This window comes from Uncinocarpus reesii, genomic scaffold (assembly GCF_000003515.1).
Source record: "Uncinocarpus reesii 1704 scaffold_4 genomic scaffold, whole genome shotgun sequence".
NCBI lineage: Eukaryota > Fungi > Ascomycota > Eurotiomycetes > Onygenales > Onygenaceae > Uncinocarpus > Uncinocarpus reesii.
In genome coordinates this window covers 2,154,806-2,174,826 of record NW_003052497.1, presented here as the reverse complement: position 1 = coordinate 2,174,826, position 20,021 = coordinate 2,154,806, and the positions used below count along the sequence as shown (strand labels likewise).

General features: G+C 50.2%; 8 protein-coding genes across 8 annotated transcripts; 7 read left to right on the top strand and 1 right to left on the bottom strand.

Moving 5' to 3' along the window:
- Positions 1 to 59: 59 nt before the first annotated feature.
- Positions 60 to 1,316, top strand: UREG_06872 (uncharacterized protein; the record flags this gene model as incomplete). Its single annotated transcript, XM_002583859.1, has 2 exons — positions 60 to 149; positions 204 to 1,316. 2 exons carry the CDS (start codon positions 60 to 62, stop codon positions 1,314 to 1,316), a joined length of 1,203 nt encoding a protein of 400 aa, XP_002583905.1.
- Positions 1,317 to 2,755: 1,439 nt separating this feature from the next.
- UREG_06871 (uncharacterized protein) lies at positions 2,756 to 5,349 on the top strand (the record flags this gene model as incomplete). The annotated part of the gene is made up of 4 exons (XM_002583858.1): positions 2,756 to 3,797; positions 3,848 to 4,027; positions 4,076 to 4,526; positions 4,581 to 5,349. 4 exons carry the CDS (start codon positions 2,756 to 2,758, stop codon positions 5,347 to 5,349), a joined length of 2,442 nt encoding a protein of 813 aa, XP_002583904.1.
- A 1,067-nt stretch (positions 5,350 to 6,416) lies between these two features.
- UREG_06870 (uncharacterized protein) lies at positions 6,417 to 7,110 on the top strand (the record flags this gene model as incomplete). The annotated part of the gene is made up of 2 exons (XM_002583857.1): positions 6,417 to 6,667; positions 6,738 to 7,110. The coding sequence occupies 2 exons, from the start codon at positions 6,417 to 6,419 to the stop codon at positions 7,108 to 7,110; spliced, it is 624 nt and encodes a 207-aa protein (XP_002583903.1).
- A 765-nt stretch (positions 7,111 to 7,875) lies between these two features.
- On the top strand, positions 7,876 to 9,342 carry UREG_06869 (uncharacterized protein; the record flags this gene model as incomplete). The annotated part of the gene is made up of 1 exon (XM_002583856.1): positions 7,876 to 9,342. The coding sequence occupies one exon, from the start codon at positions 7,876 to 7,878 to the stop codon at positions 9,340 to 9,342; it is 1,467 nt and encodes a 488-aa protein (XP_002583902.1).
- A 1,489-nt stretch (positions 9,343 to 10,831) lies between these two features.
- Positions 10,832 to 11,510, top strand: UREG_06868 (uncharacterized protein; the record flags this gene model as incomplete). The annotated part of the gene is made up of 2 exons (XM_002583855.1): positions 10,832 to 10,928; positions 11,134 to 11,510. The coding sequence occupies 2 exons, from the start codon at positions 10,832 to 10,834 to the stop codon at positions 11,508 to 11,510; spliced, it is 474 nt and encodes a 157-aa protein (XP_002583901.1).
- Positions 11,511 to 12,506: 996 nt separating this feature from the next.
- Positions 12,507 to 12,911, bottom strand: UREG_06867 (uncharacterized protein; the record flags this gene model as incomplete). Its single annotated transcript, XM_002583854.1, has 1 exon — positions 12,507 to 12,911. The coding sequence occupies one exon, from the start codon at positions 12,909 to 12,911 to the stop codon at positions 12,507 to 12,509; it is 405 nt and encodes a 134-aa protein (XP_002583900.1).
- A 1,646-nt stretch (positions 12,912 to 14,557) lies between these two features.
- Positions 14,558 to 14,857, top strand: UREG_06866 (uncharacterized protein; the record flags this gene model as incomplete). Its single annotated transcript, XM_002583853.1, has 2 exons — positions 14,558 to 14,593; positions 14,690 to 14,857. The coding sequence occupies 2 exons, from the start codon at positions 14,558 to 14,560 to the stop codon at positions 14,855 to 14,857; spliced, it is 204 nt and encodes a 67-aa protein (XP_002583899.1).
- A 2,181-nt stretch (positions 14,858 to 17,038) lies between these two features.
- UREG_06865 (uncharacterized protein) lies at positions 17,039 to 19,262 on the top strand (the record flags this gene model as incomplete). The annotated part of the gene is made up of 3 exons (XM_002583852.1): positions 17,039 to 17,505; positions 17,564 to 19,061; positions 19,125 to 19,262. The coding sequence occupies 3 exons, from the start codon at positions 17,039 to 17,041 to the stop codon at positions 19,260 to 19,262; spliced, it is 2,103 nt and encodes a 700-aa protein (XP_002583898.1).
- Between the last annotated feature and the right edge of the window lie 759 nt (positions 19,263 to 20,021).

Here is a 20,021-nt window from a genome sequence, read left to right as displayed (position 1 = left end):
CTTTCGAGGAAGTCCATACGGCGAGAAGGGAGAGCAGCGCTGCAATCGAGGGTTTCATTATGGCGGCGACGAGTGACAAAGCTCGATTCTACCTCGAGCAGTCGATTCCCGAGTTGAAGGAATATGAAAAGAAAAAGATATTCTCCAAAGTAAGCTACTACCGCTCACTTCTCACTGAAGCTCACTAATCGGGTTTGCGCCAGGACGAAATCGCATCGATCACAAAGAAACGGTCTGATTTCGAACACAAGATAAATGCGCGCGGCCCATCGCCTGCTGATTTTGCCCGATATGCCGAATACGAAATGAATTTAGACACGCTTCGAAAAAAGAGAGTACAACGGCTAGGAATCAAAACCCCCGAGCACACGGGACAGAGGAGAATTTTTTTCATTCTCGACCGAGCAACGCGGAAGTTCCATGGTGATATCAATCTTTGGATGCAATATATCGAGTATACTAGAAAACAAGGCGCGCACAAAAAGCTATCACAAATCTTCACCAATGCTTTGCGGCTTCACCCTACTCAGGTTGACTTATGGATATACGCCGCGCGTTACGCCCTAGAGGAACATGCAGATATGACAGAGGCTCGTGGTTACATGCAGCGAGGACTACGATTTTGCAAAAATTCGAAAATATTATGGCTACAGTATGCGAAATTGGAGATGATCTATATTGCCCGGATAGCTGCCCGACAGAAAGTTCTCGGCCTAGGTGACAAAGCCGCCAACGCAAAAGCTCATCGATCTAAAAATGATGTGGGATCGGAACCGCTGCAATTAACTAGTGAGGACGTCAACCCGGCGTTGGAAAAGGACGAAGTTGATCAAACGGCGCTTGAAATATTGAACTCGACCCCAGCCCTGTCTGGAGCCATCCCAATCGCCGTTTTTGACGCCGCGATGCAGCATTTCAACGACGATGACTACCTTGGCCGCGACTTCTATAACATCTTTGCCGAATTTGAAGAAATGCCCTGCTTGAAGCGGGTACTATCCCATGTAGTTGATCGCTTGATGAGGACCAGCACAGCAAGTGCTCGATGTCAAATTTGTTTTATCAGGCTTCCTCTCGATGGAATCAAACCCACATCTCCAGAATTCCCTCGCGGTCTTGGGGAGTGTTTAAGCCGCATGGATGAATTTGACGCATCTGGCTCGGGCCCCGAGCTAGCAAAAGAAATCTCCAGATGGTTAAATCCGTTGTTATCCAGGGATGGCCTCGATCCAGCTCTTCGTCGAGTTATAGAAGCTACGCTTGCGAGAGAAGAACAAGCAATAGCTAAATACTCTACACCAGGTGGAGAGAGGTGACGCCTGGGTAGATAGCCACTCCGTAACCTGTCAAAACTGCCGTTTCGTCGTAAACGGCTATCGTTACATATTCGCAGGAGTATTGGCGGTCTGTAAGTCGGCACCGCACTTCCGTCTTTATGTACGTCGGATAGCAAAATTCAGTCATCATAGCCTCTACTTCTGCGGCTGCTTTTTTTGCCGCTGTGCGCTTTTTTCATCCGTATCCTGGCCTCGTTGTCCTTCTTCTGCCTTTGAACACCACATGTCAGCAGGGCAACGATACAGACAAGATTCCCACGCTACGCACAATTCTTTCACTTTCATTTTCTGTTCAACGGATGTCTCGCCTGGCACGGCTACCTTGCCAGCCTCAGCAAGCACGCCACGAAGCTTTTCAAAACAAAGTTCAAGATTTTGGGACTGTTTCCGTGTTTCGTCGGAATGAATGACCAAGCTATTCGATCTGCCGGCAAAGAAATGCGATGAACGGATTGTAGGATGGAGTACCGCAGGTACAAGGGGGAAAAGCGCTGTCAATGGCACTTTTAATGTCACCTTTGAGTTTACCCTGAAATATTTGTCAGTATTGATGACTATCCAAGTAGCCGTAGGTTGCGTTACACACTTATTTACATTTTGCCCTCCTGGGCCGCTAGACCTGCTGAAAGAGACTTCACAGATGTCTCTCGGAATTGTGTTCGACGAGAGTTGACCAAGCCATGACCTCGCAGCTTGAAGCTCTTCAGTGCTGAGTACAGTCGTGCTCTGGGGGGTTTTTCGCGAGGCATAGCGGCTGAAAGATGGCTTACATAGAGTTGTAATTGATGAATTAAGCCAGAGTAATGAATTATGAGGGCGTCGCCATGGAGTCATTTGAGCTAAAGCGGGTAACACGGTGTTAATTCCCTTGATGGGTTCGCCAGCAAGCATGAAGATGCATTTGCATTGAACCACAGATTAGTCAGCTGGTTTGGCCCGTGTGGAGCGCAAGGTTTTCAGCTCAGTTGAGCTACCAGGCCACATGGACGTGTCCCGCCATCTTTGCTTCAGTCCAGTCAATCCCACCGATCAACAGAGACTTCTTCAAGCTCAGCACCCAACGTTTGAGAGACAACCACGCCCTTTAGATGTGGAGATGTTGTGACATATAGTTACGCTCCTACCTCTATCTAAAAATCTTCTGGTTGATGCCCTTTTTGACTGTTTCTTAAGATTCGCCTTCCGTTGGTCAACTCACCTGCTGAGAGCGTGAATGAAGCTGAATTCGACAAGCCATTGCGAAGATGACATCCGAACCTCCTGGTGATGTTTTACACTTTCGCGGCAAGACCTTGACCCCAGAGAGTCCACGTCCTCTTCATATCCCAGAGCCATCCAACATCCCCGTACTTGAGAACCAGATGGACCCTATTTTCAATGACACGTCCACGTATCAAAGTGCTTCGCAGACGGACATCATGTCGAAACTGGCGAAGGCCGATGACACTGGCCATTTGATGGAACAATATGCGGGTATCTACACGTTGTTGGCCGAGAAGAATGAAGATGTGGCAGATTCCAACGGTCAAGACCACCGCACAGGTAGCTTTACTGCTTCTAACCAAGCAGGAGCCCAAGACGCAAAAAATGAATTGAATATTACAGCCTTTCAAAACCCTCTTCCAGTCAGTCAAGATTCATCCACAGTGACCGCTGTCTCTCTCCAAGAACCTCCCGCCTCATCCACGACTCGTGCTTTCAACCATGCAGCTCCCTCCGATTCATCCCAAGTCGAACCTGGTCCATGCTCCAGTACACCTAGAATAAATGATATGACGCATCCTGCGCCTTTACGAGAGGACCAGAACCCTGTGAATAATGATCAAATCATGCGCCATGATTCTGAAAACGGGATCAACTATCAAACGCTTCTCGATAACCTGTCCCAACCAGCTTCCACTATTCCGCCCATCAACGATGCCACTATCACTGTGCCAAATTCCGCTGCAGATTCAAATACGCGCTTACTAGATACGGAGCCATCATCATTTGCTCCGTCTAATCTCCCCGCACGCCCGCCTCCTCAAGACAACCGTGCAATTAACCCCACTTACTCGCCGGCCGATGGTATCCGTTCATTTCACAATTCACATACCCAAAACACAGCCGATTCTTCCCATTCTTCTCAGAGTAACACTCATGGATCAGCATCGTTGAATGCATCTGACACTTCTGCCCCATCATCTACTTACACCGGACTGCCGTCAGTTCTCGCATCGCTTCATCAGCCCAATTCTCCTAATTTCCAATATAACACAAAAACGGGTGCAGAGGCACATAATAGTCGTTCGGATGAAGCTCCCGGGTCACGCGAGCCAAAGCCGCATGATGATAGGAACAATGAAGCCCCATGGGGACCCGAAATCCAGCGGAAATATGATGAGTTTCTTCACAACGAGCGAATATATGTTACAGAAGGCGTATGGGATCGCTTTGCGCCTGGCTCCAGATTGTTTGTTGGTATGTTTACATCAAAGAAGTTGTAAGTATGTGGGACTAACCAGCCTCAGGTAATCTTCCCAGTGAAAGAGTGACCAAACGCGATTTGTTTCATCTTTTCCACAAATATGGAAAACTCGCCCAGATTTCAATAAAGCCAGCGTATGGTTTTGTCCAATTCATGGACGCAACCTCTTGCCGTAATGCGCTTGAAGCAGAACAAAACGGCACTATCAGGGGCCGAAAGATCCGTAAGTTGCTTTATACTTGATTGTGTGAAAGCGCAGCTGACAATTTAGATCTCGAAATATCCAAACCGCAACGTAGTGGACGGAATGCCAATGAGCCGTCAAAACAAGGTAGATCGAAGAGATCAAGATCGCCAGATATCGGCAAATCCCGAGAAGTAGGGCGCGGTGCGCGGTCGGGCAGCGAAAGACACGATCGTAATCTTAACGGCAAGAGGTCGCCCATTGTCGACAGAAGAGACCACCCTGACCGTCACCGTGATACTTATAGACCTCCGGTGCGGGGTGGTCGAGATGACTATCGATCTCGGGATCAGAGTCCTGAGCGGTACGATGTTCGTAGTAGACGGCGTTCGAGATCACCATACGGCCCGAATGACCGCCATCGCAATACCCCACCGATGGGTCACGGCTATGACAGCGACTCTGAGCTACCAATCCCTAGAAGGGCACCTCGCCACGTTCCCGACGTCCAAATCCTCGTTTTGGAAGACTTAGATAAGTAGGTGCTAGTTAATACTTTTCCATTTTACGTTGGGACTGACACATGGTTTAGTGCATTTGTTCATCACATTGAGACGGCCTTTAAGGATCGTGGTTTGCAGACAGATGTCCTAATTTTAAGCCCTCGCATAGGGCTTCAAGCAGTAATCCGACGTCAGATATTGGAAGGAGTACTGGCTGTAGTGAAGCTCTCAAAATCCAACCAGTACTCGTGCAAAATTCCTTTACAGGTCTTCGATCGTGGACGTGGTGCGGATAATGTTCGCTTCAATGGTAGGGCCCAACTCAACAATCCACAACCTCCAAAGCTAACCTCAGTAGAATACTCGGGGCTTGAGCCAAAAGTCGCTGTTGAAGTAGTGCTTCACGCACGCAATGTACCGATCAGTGCCTCGAGTCAAACACTACCAACGTCCGGTTTAGGAGTTCAGGTCCCCGTCCCACCCCAAAATCTGCTGGGGCCTCAACCCAACGTTGCAAATCTGATTTCAAATCTCGATGCTCCGGCTCTTCAATCTCTCCTTGGCGCACTGCAACAGAATACTGCCGGTATAGCTCAGCCACAATATCGTCCCTCCGGTCAGCCACCAGGTAACCTGGCTAACCTGAGTCATATCACGCATCATAATAACCCCGGCCCGTCTATGCTCCCTCCAAGCCAGTACCCGGCTCATGCCCAACCCTTTGGCCAGCCCGCGGCCAATACGCCTCTTGAAGCTGAAACTAACCTTGCTGCACTCCTGGCAAAAGGCCAGGTACCGCCAACCGACCCATCACAGGCGCGGTTTCTCATGGAGCAGTTAGCGAAATGGAAACAATGAGACGTCGAAGGTACTCTTGTTAAACCATTGAAGAATGGAATGACTGGTCATTAAGTGATGATCAATGTTGTTTTTAAGATCGGTTTCTTGCATTTTTCCCAGTTCGATTGTTATCAATGCTTTGGATTTATTGGGGCAAAATTCGGATGCGCCGAGTTGAGCAATTGACCCCAACGAAATTGCAGCCACTCGTGAAGCAGATTTCCGGGTAATACTTTGTATTCAAGCCCAGTTGCCATGGTTGATAAGAGAAGAGCAGTTTAAGTATAGGCCTAAAATCAAATAATAGTCTAATATACATCCCAACCCATACGCCTTCCCATGATATAACTATGCAAGACATCAATTTTCTATTTTGAAGCTTCGTCTTGCTTTATCCTTTCGATCGACAAGTCTCGTCTGTATTCCATAACTCGCTTCTCTTTAAAGTATTTGACCTACGCATTGAGAAATATCCACTGTAGTTAGCAATTTGACCGTAAATACTGCGTACTGGAGGAGAGTCTGAGATCAAGATATACCCATGTCGCCGAGCAAGCGCTCTCAAACTCTTGGATTTCCTTCCCGCACTTTGATCGCGCCTCTCCGTCCTTCTTTATAGAATCTATAATGCCGTTCTGGTCTAAGCAGTTGAAAAATAGGTCTCGGGCTTTGTAGCATTTGTCTCGCGACGAGCGATCGGGAGCGATTCTGCCGCCATCACTGGCCGTTTGGGGTTTGTCTGAGGAGCTAGAAAACCAGCCCATAGTTTCGATAGGAGGACGTATAAATAGGGAGCAATGGGATTCTTTCCAGAACGTGAAGGTCGAGTCGCGATAGTTTCTTGATGTTGGAGAAATTTGGGTTCAAGAACCATACAAGCTTCACGTGACGCTGCCGGATGGCCCGTCGTCATCGTGGCTGACAGATCAATTTCAACTCTTAGCAAAATACCGCGGAACAAACAAAACCAATGCTTCCTCACTATTAATATGTGTTTATAGTTGCCTCTCTTAGCGGAGAGAAATGACATTACCCTACTTCTCTTACAACTAGCCTATCGTGGCACGAATTTCCGTTTAAGTTCCATGCAACCCCGTCCGCGGAAACCCCGAAGAGCTGGTGCTCTAAAAGACCTCCCACCGCTGAGCATAGTCAAGAAGATTCTTCTTTTACAGGTTGCATACTATGTCTGCGCTACGATTTTGATTTTATTTGCGGCCCTCGTGGCTGGGACTGCGTTTTCCCCGGATCTGATTCTCAGCTGGCGGAGCCTAAGAGGGGACACCACAGTGGGATGGACGCTGAGTTTCGTCTGGCTGTTGAACAGCTTCTTCGGGTGCGTAAGCGTCTACCCCTAGAGCCTCTATGACCTGACTTTGGTGACTGACTCTGTATGGCCGTCGCAGTGTTATCTTCATCCTCATCCTAGTGTCGCGATCGAAGCTCGTCCCTGATTTTGCGCTCACCATTCATTTAATCCACCTAATCATCACGTCCTTCTACACCCATGCTATCCCTTCTAATATTCTGTGGTGGGGTTTGCAAAGCGCCAGCGCAGCCCTTATGATATTCGTCGGTATGTGGGCGTGTCAGTATCGAGAACTTCGACCGATCGCTTTTGGCGGCTCCTCTACCAATCAAAGGCGCGACAACCGGACGGCCGCGGATGTGGGTGCGGAAGAAGAGAATGTGGACTCTGCGGGTTTCTCCCGTGGGAGAGATGGGGGTGGAGAATATGAGATGGTGTCTGTGAAAGAGCGTCCAGAGGGACCTGTTTAGGGGTAACCATTACCAATATGGTTTTCTTTGCTAGTTTATATACCCTGCATTTGCACTTCTTGGAGTTGGGAGTTTTAGGCGACGCCGCACGTCCCCTATTGCCTCGAGGCATCTGCTTCTCGCCATCTAAGGTTTCCTTTTTGCTTTCTTTGTTTTTGGAATAATTAGACCCACGACTCTTGACCATTTTCTTTGCTGCTGTTGCTTCTTTATAATTACAGCTCGACCGAGCGCATGTATTTTTGTATTTCATAGCCGTGGAGAAGGAGTTCTGCCTGAGAACACACAACTTAACGATGTTTGCTTCTGTTTGATTCTCAGAAGCTGGATGACTTCATCGACTTTCAGGCGGCTCCTCACGTGACTGCTCCCCCAGGCGACCTCGTGTTGAACGACAAGGCAAGCTTGAGCACTGGACTCTTGTAGAGAGCAACTTCACAACACGCCAACCTCATCTTTAAATATAGGAAAATATAGTTTTAGGGAACTTGATACTGTGTCTGCTTCTCAGTTAAGGTTGCGAATCGCCCATCCGTGAATTCACGACCTGGCGAAAAGACAACTCGTGTGCTCAGACACCAAATTCATGTACGTTTCATGGCGCCTTGTATCCTCTTTTTTGTTTCTTATGATTCGATTGTCTGTTGCTTCTACAATGGAGTGGGAATATTTAGCTAAGGCTTGATCAACTCCGCCATTACGGCAATTAGAGAGCAGGCCAAGCGGTTCGTTCCCCAGATAGCGGGAGCAGATTGAACCGGCACTATGGCTGAATCTGAGCCCTCGTACATTGACTACGAGGCCTTCCTTGATCCGTCGTTCTCTCCCACCTCCTTTGCCAACACCCTGATCACAAGCACGAACAATCCCTCCGACTCGCCACTCGATCTCTCCACCCCTCTCTCACGAGTGCTATTCGATATCCAAGAGATAGACACTCATATACATACCCTAACTACTAAATCCGCACTTCCTCTCCTCGCACATACTCGCGATCAAAATGATGCCGGATTGAGAGTTTTGCACGCCGTTGAGGCGCAAGTCTCCGTCCTAAAAGAGGGGTATGAGAGACTGGAGAAGGATGTTCTGAGAAAGTGGGAGGGCGCTGAAGAAGTTAGAGGTGCTGCAGAGAGGTCTTGGGCTACTGTGAGGCTTGCCAGGGCTGTTGGGAGATGCTTAATGCTAGGCAGGCAACTAGAAGGGCAACTTCTGGAATTGAGCTCGCGAGCCGCAGATACCGGCGGGGGCGGCTCAGCGAACCTGGTGAGAGAAGATCATAGGGCTCTCATAAGAGCCTCCCATACCCTTCTAATGTTAAGGCGGATGTTCACAACTACGGCAGATGGAGAAGAAGGCTATGGGCTTGACCGAGTCAAGGTCATTCGAACTTTGAGAAGCGACCTAGTGACACCAGCGGAGAACAGCATAAAAGCGAGAGCACAGCAGATTGTGCAGAAGTTCTCATTAACGTCCTTTGCCCTGGGGGCGGAAAACTCTACCCTTTCTGCGAGTTCTCGCGGCCCGAGCCCCGGGCCCACTACCTATGCGCAGCAAGAAGAGGCAAGAGGGCGTGCTATCTCTGCTATCACGGCACTATATTTGCTATCCCCAACTCCAAAAACCAATATCCCAGCATTTACCTTTACCCCAGACCTTCTGCTTGCTACTTTGAAGGACTATATTCATACAGCTTTGTCCACGTCGTTGGCTGCTCTATCGCGGGGATTAGCTATGCTTCCATCGCTTGATCGAGCTCTCCTTGAGGTTTCCACACGTTGTCAGCACATTGTAGCACTAGAATCATTGTTGGAGGGCATTAAAGCTCCCAGTCACCCGTTCCTAACCTATCCCTCGAGCCAAGTGCACGAAACAGAAAGACACGCGATTGATGGAGATACTACGAGGATGAAGGCAAATCTACTTCAACCTTTGTTTCAATCACTGGACACCCCGTCTCTCCCTTCGTACTTCTGGCGGTCGCTGGCTTCGTCCCTCTCACCTCGTGTCCGAGAAATCGTTTCGCGCGGTGGTGTTTCTGCACGCACTTTAAGATCGAACAGAGACCGGCTTCGTGAAGATATCCGAGCCTGTGTTTTACGAGGCTCTCAACTGCCCGGTACTGGGCTAACCAGAGCGTCGTCGCGGGCCGCGGATGCGCCTATAGTTGTTGGGAATTGGGAACGCGAGGCCGCAGTCATGGTCAGTTCTGTGGTTAGTGCCCTTGGGAGATAAGAGGAACGAAACAGGGAATTCAGAGCTCAAGCTTCGCTCAGCTCTTGATTTCATGAGCCAATCTCATTGTGTCTTGTTTGTTCTCCTTGAGGTATGCGTCCTATATTTCACCTCCTTTGGTCATGGGCGTTTGGATTGAACCGGTGTGGAACTAAGGGTATGTTTGTACGGCTGGAGTATCTTCGTGATATTCGATTTGCAATGCGAATAATCTTGGGTATTTCGAATTCTAATCATCTGCGCCCTAACTGTGATTCGAATTTATTACCATGAAAGCCCCCGCTCTTGAATGACATGGTCAAACCTCTCAGAATTTGAACCCAATCTTGATTAGCGATAACCGTCTACTTCAGGTGATCATTATTGGCCCTGAATTCGTACGGTTTCACACAGCTTTTTTTCCTATTTTGGAATAATCGGTGTCAATCTTCAGGTCATACCCGTCAACTATAGCAAACGGGATGAACAAGCGAAGATCCCAGGCGCTTTTAAAATCTGTTTGCCATGACGTCCATGAACCAAAGGCCCTTCTGATGTGGAAGCCAAGTATCGCCGAATCACGACGTTCAAAGCAACACCGCTTTAAGCGATCACGGCCGCTGCATTCTTGGTCGTGGTGCAGTATACAAGCCTAGGCTTCTAGCCGCGCCTTTTGCTGATCCCACCTTGATTTGATATGAGATGCTCTGAGGGGCTTTCTATGGTGCTGATTTGAAAGCCTCCATGGATATTTCTGGTGTGCATCCTTTTCCTCCTTCATGAACATGACAAGATGCAACATGACACCGCATATCAGGCACAGCAAGCATCTCAAGACTAATAAGCGTGCATTTCCTGTTGTTGGTCCTACCCCGGAATCTCGGCAGCTCGCTTGGTCCTGTAACATGCTGTGTGCCTTAGGTACGTACCTGAGGAGGCTCTTTTGGTTCGGGACCTGGGAAGGCAGGCCTTGCCGTGGGAGTTTGCGGGGGCGGAAATGAGCCCCCGCTTTGATCAACGGGAGCGTTGATCCATACGGGTGCATGTTTTGGTTCTGTACGACAACCGCAAACCGCTCGACTCATGGGCTGTGTCAACCATGAAAAATGCTGATTCGCCTTTGCTAGGAGGCCATGCACGGTACATATAAGTCACTGTTATCCGCTTGTTGGTTTTGCGGATGTTGTGCTTGAACACCTGCCTATGGTTGTTAGAGATCGGCTTTCACATATATTCCTTCTTTACATGACCTTCAGCCCCGGCCTACAATGGAATTCCCTTCACTCCAGAGTGGACAATGAGCTAATCATTCCAATTCGAACCCGGAGTGACCTCTTCCGGAAAGATTTTCGCTGTGAGGATGGGCTGCTACTCAGTGTTACTAGAGCCTTGAGCCTTCATACAGTGAGAATGGTGTGATCCGCAATCCTGCAGAGCATTTGTTCAACCACCACGAGGAGGACAATTGAAGCTATGGGTCTACGAAACCCCATTGCAGATTCCCACGACAATGGCTGCTATAAATACCAGGCTCGTTTCTACCATGGACGTCTTTGCAAATTGCCAGAGTGCCCGCCAGGAGCCCAGGTCCAGGAATATCAGAGCCAGTCTATTTGATATCACGCCACAACCATGCTGCTCAAGCTCTTCTACTTTTACTTTTTCTTCGCAGCCGTAGCGCTAGCCGTCCCAACCGACTTGGACGAATCGTCTGTCTCAAACGCCCATACTCTTTTTGCCCGTGACAAGGTAGCCATTCCACCGCTCGTGTATCTGCAGACCTCAAATCTATATCCCAGAACTAACAAAAAGGCCACACCCAGGAATACCATTGCCGCGAATCCACCGACAAAAAGAAGGAGAACAACAAAGGCGCCCTCGTTGCCAACATCTCTCGCGACAAGGCTCGCAAATCCGCGCGAAAAGCAGGCCTCAAGCCCGGTAAATCCGGCTACCCGCAACGATTCTACAACCGCGGGGGTCTCAAATTCGCCAAACCATGCAACAAGAAGAAGCACGACATCTACGAGTATCCCATCGTTGCAGACCAAAGGAGCGATTATCCAAAGGAGCAAAAGGGTGCGAACCCGGGCCGCGTCCGGGTGTATTATGACCAGTACTTTAATATCTGTGGGGTTGGGCTCAAGGCGAATAAGGACAACTCGGGGAATCCTCATCTGTGCACTTAGGTGGGATTTGGTTTGGGCGTCGTCGTCTGTGCCGCTGGGCTGCATAGCTAAGCAGGCGGGACGGGCCAAGATGGATGACGAGTTGATATTGGTTTCGTTGTTGGTGGTTTGAGAGATCATCGAGAGCTTTTTCGTTATTTGGTGTTGTTTTCGGCTTTTGTCATGCTGGCGAGGCGGTGGTTGGGGGCGGAGGAGGTCCTACGTTACTGAGATGAGATCAAATATTATGGATTGATACGCTACGACTCCAGGGAGCTTCACTAAAGCTGACGGAGTCCAGTAGAGGAGGTCTCTGTTCATCAATCAATGATGAGATCAAGTGTGAGTACAAGATCAAGCATTCTAGTTCTCAATACCAAGTCGAGCAGTTGCCCTAGCAAAGCAGTCGCCGTTGACTAACCCCAACACCCAAGCATAACTAAATCTCATCTCACCTTCACTGCCCACCAGCCCTCAAGGCCTCAATCCGCTCCATCCTCGCTACCGTCTCCCTCGCAACCTCCCTCGTCCCCTCCTTCAACCCCTCGCACTCCGCAAACTCCACCAACCTCTCCCTCCACAACCTCCACCGTTCCGCGCTAAACTCATTCTTCCCCGGCCCCTTCATCAACGGACCACACACCGACCCTCCCACGACTGTCCCTTTTAGATAAAACATCCTGCCCGCATGCTTGATCCACTCCGCCACCACGGCAACGCTGTGGTCCACGTTCGGGACCGCGGCGGGATCGGTGACGATAGTGCGCTGGCTGCCCTTGGTGGTGGGGTCGTAGTAGCCTTCGAGGGTGGAGGAGAGGGACCAGATACAGTATCGATCGAGGGGGATGGCGTAGCTGAAGAGGCGGGCGGCGTAGCTGTTGAAGTTGAGGTCGTGGGCATTGGTGCGAGATCCCTCGGCGCGGCCTTTCTGTGTACCAGGAACGAGAGAGGGGAGTGTTAGGGATTTGATTTAAAACGGCCTGGTAAAAACCTTCCCTTGAAGAGATCCAGGGGGGTTCACTCAACGTCATAAGCCGTGCTGAACGTCTCTCCAAACAACGGTAGGTCAGCCCACAGGGCAAAGTCCCCCCAGCCTTGAAGGTGTACCTGTCGAGAAGGCATATCGCGTAGCTTGATTATCAGCTGCACAAGCATATCCATGGCGGGATGGTCTTGCGGGATGAGACGCGCAAGCATATGGAAGGGCTCCCAGAAGCTATAAACGAAATCTTCCGACGACTCCTTGGGGACTCGCGGTTCGTCGGGACGCTTGTCTGGGTGAAGCTGATCCAGTTTGCGGGCAGTATCTTCCAAACTTGTTGAAGAGTTTGGCGGGAGGTAGTTGTAGATGATATTGAGGATCTGGTTCTGGACGGGGAGAGGGTCGTCCAGAGCCAGAGTGAGAGCGTCAGAGTAAGACATGTTCTTTTTTTTTACTCGAAGCGTGTTTTAGGATAGAAAGTAGTACTGAGAAAAGAATTCAAACGAATTCAAAACGCAGTGATGGTTGTATAAATGGAGTGTTGATCTTTCAGCCGCCGAGTTTGAAAGTCTCCAAAGAGACATCAAAGCGAGGGATGACGCAACACTTTATACAACTGAAGACCCAACAGGAAGCTCAGGAAGGCCCGAAAGGATCCTTGAAAGTGAAGTTACACAGAAGAAAAAGCAATTAGTCAAGGCGCTTGAGTGTTGTTAAGAGGTTGGATATCCGTCAACAGGCTGCCACCAATGAGTAGTTATCTGCAAGGGAAATCTGGGAAGCGAAAACTGGAATCATTGTTATTCACTAGCACCACATGAGGATAAATTGAAAAGAATGGGTTAGTATGTATGTGCTTGTGAGTGCATTGTAGCAGAGAGATATCATCTGTAGGCCCATAAATTCAATCGGGGTTAAAAAGTGGTAGGTAGTTAGTTTGCTTTTATAGTTACCAAGGTGACTATGGGTGTTGGCCTATTTAGATTTCTACTTGGAAAGCTAGCAAGCTTCCTGGATGTTTTCTTGTGCCATTCCAAGCGCCTTGGTTCAGGGTCTTCGCATGCCAATTGCCTTTCCAAAGCACACTTGAAGTTTTCTAGAAGCGTAGGCTTGTCCATGAGAAGGATAACTGTGCGTAAAAGCCAGCCTGTTTCATGGAATTGTGGTCTCCTTTTCCAACGCCGCTCGCCATTTTTAGTAAATCTAACTGGAGCCAGCGTTCTCTGAATTTGGGCCATCTCTCAAGGGGTTCGATACCGCAATTGGTGCAGCAATGCTCCGCGGTAGCTTGCGCTCAAACCCAGTCGGGTTGCTAGTTTTGTGAGGGAAAAAACACCAAGTTATCTCGTGCAATGGCTGGATGATGCATTTGGAATCCCGAAGTCTGCTCAAGATCAAAACGGCAACCCTTGATTAGCCTTCATATCTGTTGTGGTCATATCCGGCCTGAAAATGCGTTTCCGGGTCAAGCTCAATATGTTTGGCCACATATGTAGTGGTATAAATGACTCCAAAGCTAACATGGCAAGTAGACAGTTCGTTGATCAAACGTGCCGCTTTGTTTTTACCTTCTGTTATATTGGTCTGGCCAGAAGCGTCTGCCGCCACGGTCTTACCCTGTTCGTCGATATTAGCCCGATTCAACAAAACCTTGGGAGTCAGGGACGCTTCAGGTTAGTAGCGCTCGAGGTATGAACTCATCATTACGGGTTGACTTGCGGGATTTGAAACAATCGATTCGTGGTGATCTCGGTGTGAAAGATCCGTGGATAAAACGGTTGATCGATTGGTTTAAACGTCCGTTCTCCAAGAAGAAATCAATCCAGCATTGGTCAACATCTCATCGCCACATAAGGCTTATCGCTTTCGGCTCGTTGATTTTTTTCCTGGAGAGCTTGAAGAATCGGAGATTTAGTTTCAAAGTCGAGAAAACCTGCATGAAACGCGTGGAAGGCGGTCCCGCCGCTGGAGGGGAATCGGTGATGCCGACAGCCATTGGCCCACGCTGCGCCTAAAAAGTTGAGCGAGTTGGACAAGAGTTCACAGGGACCGGGTGGTCGCTCAAAGTATCTGCCCCAGAGGAGGAATGGATCGCAGGGCCAATTATCCAGGAAAAATCCAGGTACGGGTGCGGTACGCTAAAAAAGCGGATTTGGGAGAAGCAGCGTGAGCCGGCTGATGATTCGCAGGCTAAGGCTGATCTATGATGCATTCCGAGCCACCGCTCGGCTCAAGGGCGGTTCTGGCCGTGGAGAACAACGAACAAGAGTTTCCGTTTGCCCTCGAGGCCCAAGGGGTCTCCGGTGGTACCTCCGAGAATGTTTCGTTGTGCCGCGGGAGATCCATATGTGCTCAGTCCAGGGACGGGGCAGGTACCGGTACCTGAACGTGAGCACGGCCGCGAACAGCCAGGCACGAGAGTGACCGCGAAGTACTCTGTCTGTACTCCATCCAACTGCGATCCAGGAACGACGCAGGCTGCGTCGACCCCGACGTGAATCCCGACAGCGTGCAAAAGAGGGGGTGGCACAAACACCCGGGGCGTCCAATACAAGACTCACACAGCAGCTGTGCGCCCAGTCAGGAGAACAAAGAAAACAAAATAAAAACATGTCCGTCATGGAGGGGTCGGTTTGAGGTCTTGGGGCTGCGCTGCTGCTCGCGTGGTTCGATTGGAAGAAACACCATCGAGTGAGTTACCTAGTGATTCCCCTGGACGATTGCCGTGCTGTGGATGGCTGGTTGTGCCGCGCTGGATGTGCTGCTCATCAACGTCATCTGAGGGGGCAGCTCTAGGCCCCGTCCGTCCGGGTTGGTGTACTCCTTTTCGCCTCTTCAGCGCGTGCTGGATGGATAGTTGTCGTGTTCTTCTACAGATCCCCTGCGGCTTATCAGATGCTATTATCCCCTAGTCAACTATGAACCGGCGCCCCTGCTCGACATGCAGCTCCCAACCGAAATCAATTCCCCTTTTGCATGCAACAACTCTGGGTTTGCGAGGTACGGTGTTGATGTCCTGTAGTTAGCTGTAGCTTCGGTCTGGGATAAACTGCCTTTGCACTTCGCCACAGAAACCTTTTTGCAGGTTCGTTTGTGCCAGAGCTCGACGCTCGCTGCTGGAGGATGATGATTCATAACTAGAGGCTAGATGAAGTGCACGCGGTGGTCATCAGTCCGTAGTTGTGAATACGGCCAGCCTCGTTCCCCCGTCTCTCCTGTTAACGAGCGATTAGTTCGCTAGCGGGATTTGCAGTTGGTGAACCGCTTTGATCGTGTGTAACTGTGTCAGAGCTAGAGATGCGTTCAGCAAGCCCATGCGAGCACGCCTGCTGCGGTCCTGGAGCCCGCTTCGTATCTTCAGTCCCTCTCTGATATCGCTTTACCTTCACGCAAACCAAGGGGCAGGCCAACCCAGATTCCCCATTTCTTCGGATTAGCCACAAGCCCACTGATCTCCTGTTCCCGTTCCACGGCTTGCTTCTACTTGCTACTTCTTGTTCTTTCTCCTGCGTCTGCTGCTTAAAACCGGCCGCTTCAGCCCTTCACACATCATAGCGGGCCCAGCCCTTTTCAGGTTTCATCTCCCCCTCCCTTCTTCCCATGCTGTCTTTTGCTCTCCTCCCCATCAGCCTCATCCTGCTCACAACTCCCGTTCGTGTCTCGCTCTTCTTTCGTGTTATATTGTGCTATTGATTACGTTTCTCTCCTCTGCTTCGGCCGTGTCCGATAGATTAACGTCCCTGAAACAGCACCCAACAAAGCCAGCCGTCTTCTCCGGTTCTTTTGCCCAACGCCAGAGCACCTCACAGTCTCACCAAAGCACCTCCAACTGCCGCTCCACCTGCTTCTCCCCGTCAACATCCTGCTTTGTCTCCGTCCATCTTGAAGTCATCGCTCGTCCAGGGGCCCCGTTGGATCAATCTTGATTGGGCTGCTTGCAAATCCCGATGATCTAATCCTACCCCAGCCCTGCCTCCTCCCAGGTTGCGATCCTCGTTTCTTGTGTCGTGGACGCTGCTCAACTCCTCCACCCCGCAAGTCGAAACGCCTCTCCTGGTAACAAAAAAAAGGAACAAAAGAAAAAAAAGAAAATAGGCGAAGAGTGCGTGGACAGACACCAGGCAAACTGCACTTCATATATTCGTCTGTATTTGCCTGTTGACCGCACCCTCCACCTGCTCTACTTGGCGGTGCTCTGCGTTTCGGTAAGCGTTTCGTCCGAAGATCAGCGCTCCGTTGGTACCCTTCCTCGCGCAGAGAATCCCTTCCGGCTAAACATCCTCTTTAGGAGCCCCGTCGTCCCTGACCAACCCGCCCTGCTGTCGCTCCTCCTCCGTCTCACGCGAACGCGCGCCGACCGTTCTTGTCTTATTAGCGGACGGATATCGGTGGGGGGGTTATTTTAAGCAACGTTCGCCCATTGGACTCCCGTCGCTCCTGGCTCCAGGGACGGGCGTTGATTACATGTGGCCGTGTTCCTGATCCAAAGGTTCCCTCTCCGCCTTCCTCTCAGCCGGCCTTTTCGGACCACAGGGCAGGACCATCGAGGGTTGAACCCGCACGAACCATGACCACGTTTCTTCCAGTCAACTTCAACAACACCGGCGCGGAGATCAAGATGGATTTTCAAAAAAGCTCCACGGCGCCTTTCATGCCTCAGACGGAACGCTCGGTGAAGCGTGAGGCCCGAGAACAAGGCCATCCCCTCTACATACCCGCGAATCATGGCGAGAACAAGCGCCAGGCGGTTGATGGAGCCGCGACCGATCATCCCAAGCCGAATTACTCGCATCCGAACCCGGGCGTTTCGCACAGAAGTGGGAGCAGGGAAGGCTCTTCAACACAATCTTCCGCCCCAGAAGATGTCGCTGCGCATGATTCAGAAGGGGAACACTATGCAAGTGAGAACGAAGCCGAGGCCGGAGATGCCGCACCTCCGTCGAAAAAGAAAAAAGGGCAACGGTTTTACTGCAAAGACTTTCCTCCTTGCAACCTGAGCTTTACGAGAAGTGAGCATTTGGCTCGCCATATAAGGTTTGCCGATAACCATCTCTAATTCGAGGCATGTCTGGGTCTAATCTTTGAGAAATAGAAAGCATACTGGCGAACGACCGTTTCAGTGTCATTGCTCAAGGCGATTCTCTCGCCTGGACAACCTCCGTCAGCACGCACAGACCGTCCATGTCAACGAAGACATCCCTGGCGACTCGCTTGCTGCCACAGGAACTCGATTCCAGCGCCAGATACGGACTGACCGTGTACGGCCCCCCGGGAGAGCCCGTGCTGGGACTGGTGGCAGCCAAACTGGCGGCCCTAATCGCGGACACAGCAGGAATTTATCCACCTCGAGCATTGCTTCTACTGTTTCCTCCTTTAGTCAGACCCAGGAACTCAGACGACGACCACCACCGATAATAATGGCTGGCGATGGAGCGGCACGAGCCAGGCTGTCTCTAGAAACAGCCTCGTCACCCCCCAAGACTCCCCCTCAGCAGATCCACCCATATTCTGTGCAATCGCCGAGCACAGCCCTTTTTACTCCGTCTTCCGCTACCTATGACACAACCAGCCCTTTTTACGCATCTCCTGCCTCAGCAACTGGATTCTGGGGCGATAGCATACACGCTCGTCGGCTGTCGGTTCCATCTGGGAGTAGACCTTTTGACGCCTCGCATGCAAGCTCATACCCCCCTGCGCATCTCAGGCAGCTTGCGCCTGCAAGTGGCCCTTATGCTGGCAATGAGAGTCCTTTAGGAGGCCCCACTGGACCTCACACCCCACAGAGTGCACAAGGGATGTCCCCGTCTGACTCTGACTGGAGACGGAGGACCTGGCACCCAAGCAGCGGGTTCGCACGACCTGTAAGTAGTGGTCTTTGGATTCAGCAGTCAGCCGACCAACCTTCATCGTTCCCGCCAAACTTGCAATCAGTGCCAGATCAACCTCCACCGAGGCTTCCGGGAATCGAGAGTTTCGATCAAATACGGCAGAATCCCTCAGCCCCTCCACGGCGCGAACCTACTCCGATGCAAATCGACCATCCTGCTCTATCAGACCAGTCGTCCACACAACAAACTCCCACTGCTCCCGTATTTCCAACATCGTTTAACCCACACCCCCCTCTATCACGTCCGCCACCACCTATTTCAGGTCCCGGCCACCGTAGGGGATATCTATCTTTGGATATGTCCCTGCACAGAAATTTGACCAAGCTTGATATTCGAGAAAAGCCTTCTCAAAATGATGCAAGTCAATGGGGCAAGCAAACGACAACGGTCCAGCAAGAGCCACTTTCAGCTGAATCTGTTGTGTCCGGGGTTACAACTCAGGCTTTACCGACCATCACATCGTCAGAATCACACACCGTTTTGGGACCTACCAATCTTGATGGTCAGAATAAGAGACATGCTTGGTATAGTGTCACAGGTTCCAATCCTCCACAACGAAATCCATCAATTACCAACGCTCCTCCTGATGCCAATGCACAAGCCCCGTCAGCGTCGAGCGTTGACTACCTTGCAACTGTTGCGCAAAATGAAAGCGAAATAGAGCGCCGCCATTCATTGGGAGTTGCTGATGGTAGCGGAACTGTGAGTTACAAAAAATAATTTCATACAATTAACCCTGGCCTATACTGATATCTTTCGCTGTAGTCTTCGCAGCCGCCAAAATACACTTTTGATCCCAACTCAGAACCACGTTCCGGTGTTTATTCTGGCCCGGCGGGAAACGAGAATGGTCTGGACCGACTGGAGGCCCTCGTTGCTGTTGCAACCAGCCAGCGGCGGTAAATATCTCACACCCAGGACTTAGATCGGCCAATCCCTTTCCTTCATATTGTCGGGCGGGATAAGTGTTCTGTTATGACGCAGGGTCCAACGCGGTTCTTTTCAACATCAACGTTTACGAATTTGCCTTCGTTTAACTTATGCTCTTTGCTTTGGCGAGCTCGATTGCACTCGGTTTTGCGAATTATTTTGGTGACCGGAGATACCCTACCATCTTTTCTACCTGCTTCGTTTTTCGATTGTTCTTTTTTGTTAGATTCCAAACCATCAACGCCGGCCTGCATCTATCTGTATTGGACGATTTCTGGAGAAACGGCTTTTGCTGGGTATTTTGGTCTAGAGGCATCTGGAAGGATTGGCAAACGAGTCCCTCCCATTTCTTTATTGAGTGACGTCGAGAAACGGACGCGACCCCAGCAGGTGCTGCTTTGCCTTCAAATTTTTCTGAAGGAATACCTAAGGAAGTGAGGCAAAGCGTATTGCGCCGCTGTTCTTGTTTTCGCTTCTTTGTAGTGTTTTCTTAAAATACGTTTTTTCTTCGTTATGTCTTTATGGTCTTGGTTTCTGATTTCTGAATTTGGAAGCCCCTTTCTGGTTATGATATGATGATGCATGCTGGGATGCTCTCGATATATTTGCTTGGCTTTTCTGTTTGTGCTTTACACTTCGGTCGCTCCCCTTTTTGTGTTTTTTTTATCTTCCCTTTTGGATCGGCTTCGCAGATGAGGTTAACTAATGATGACATGACTTACGGCTGCTTAC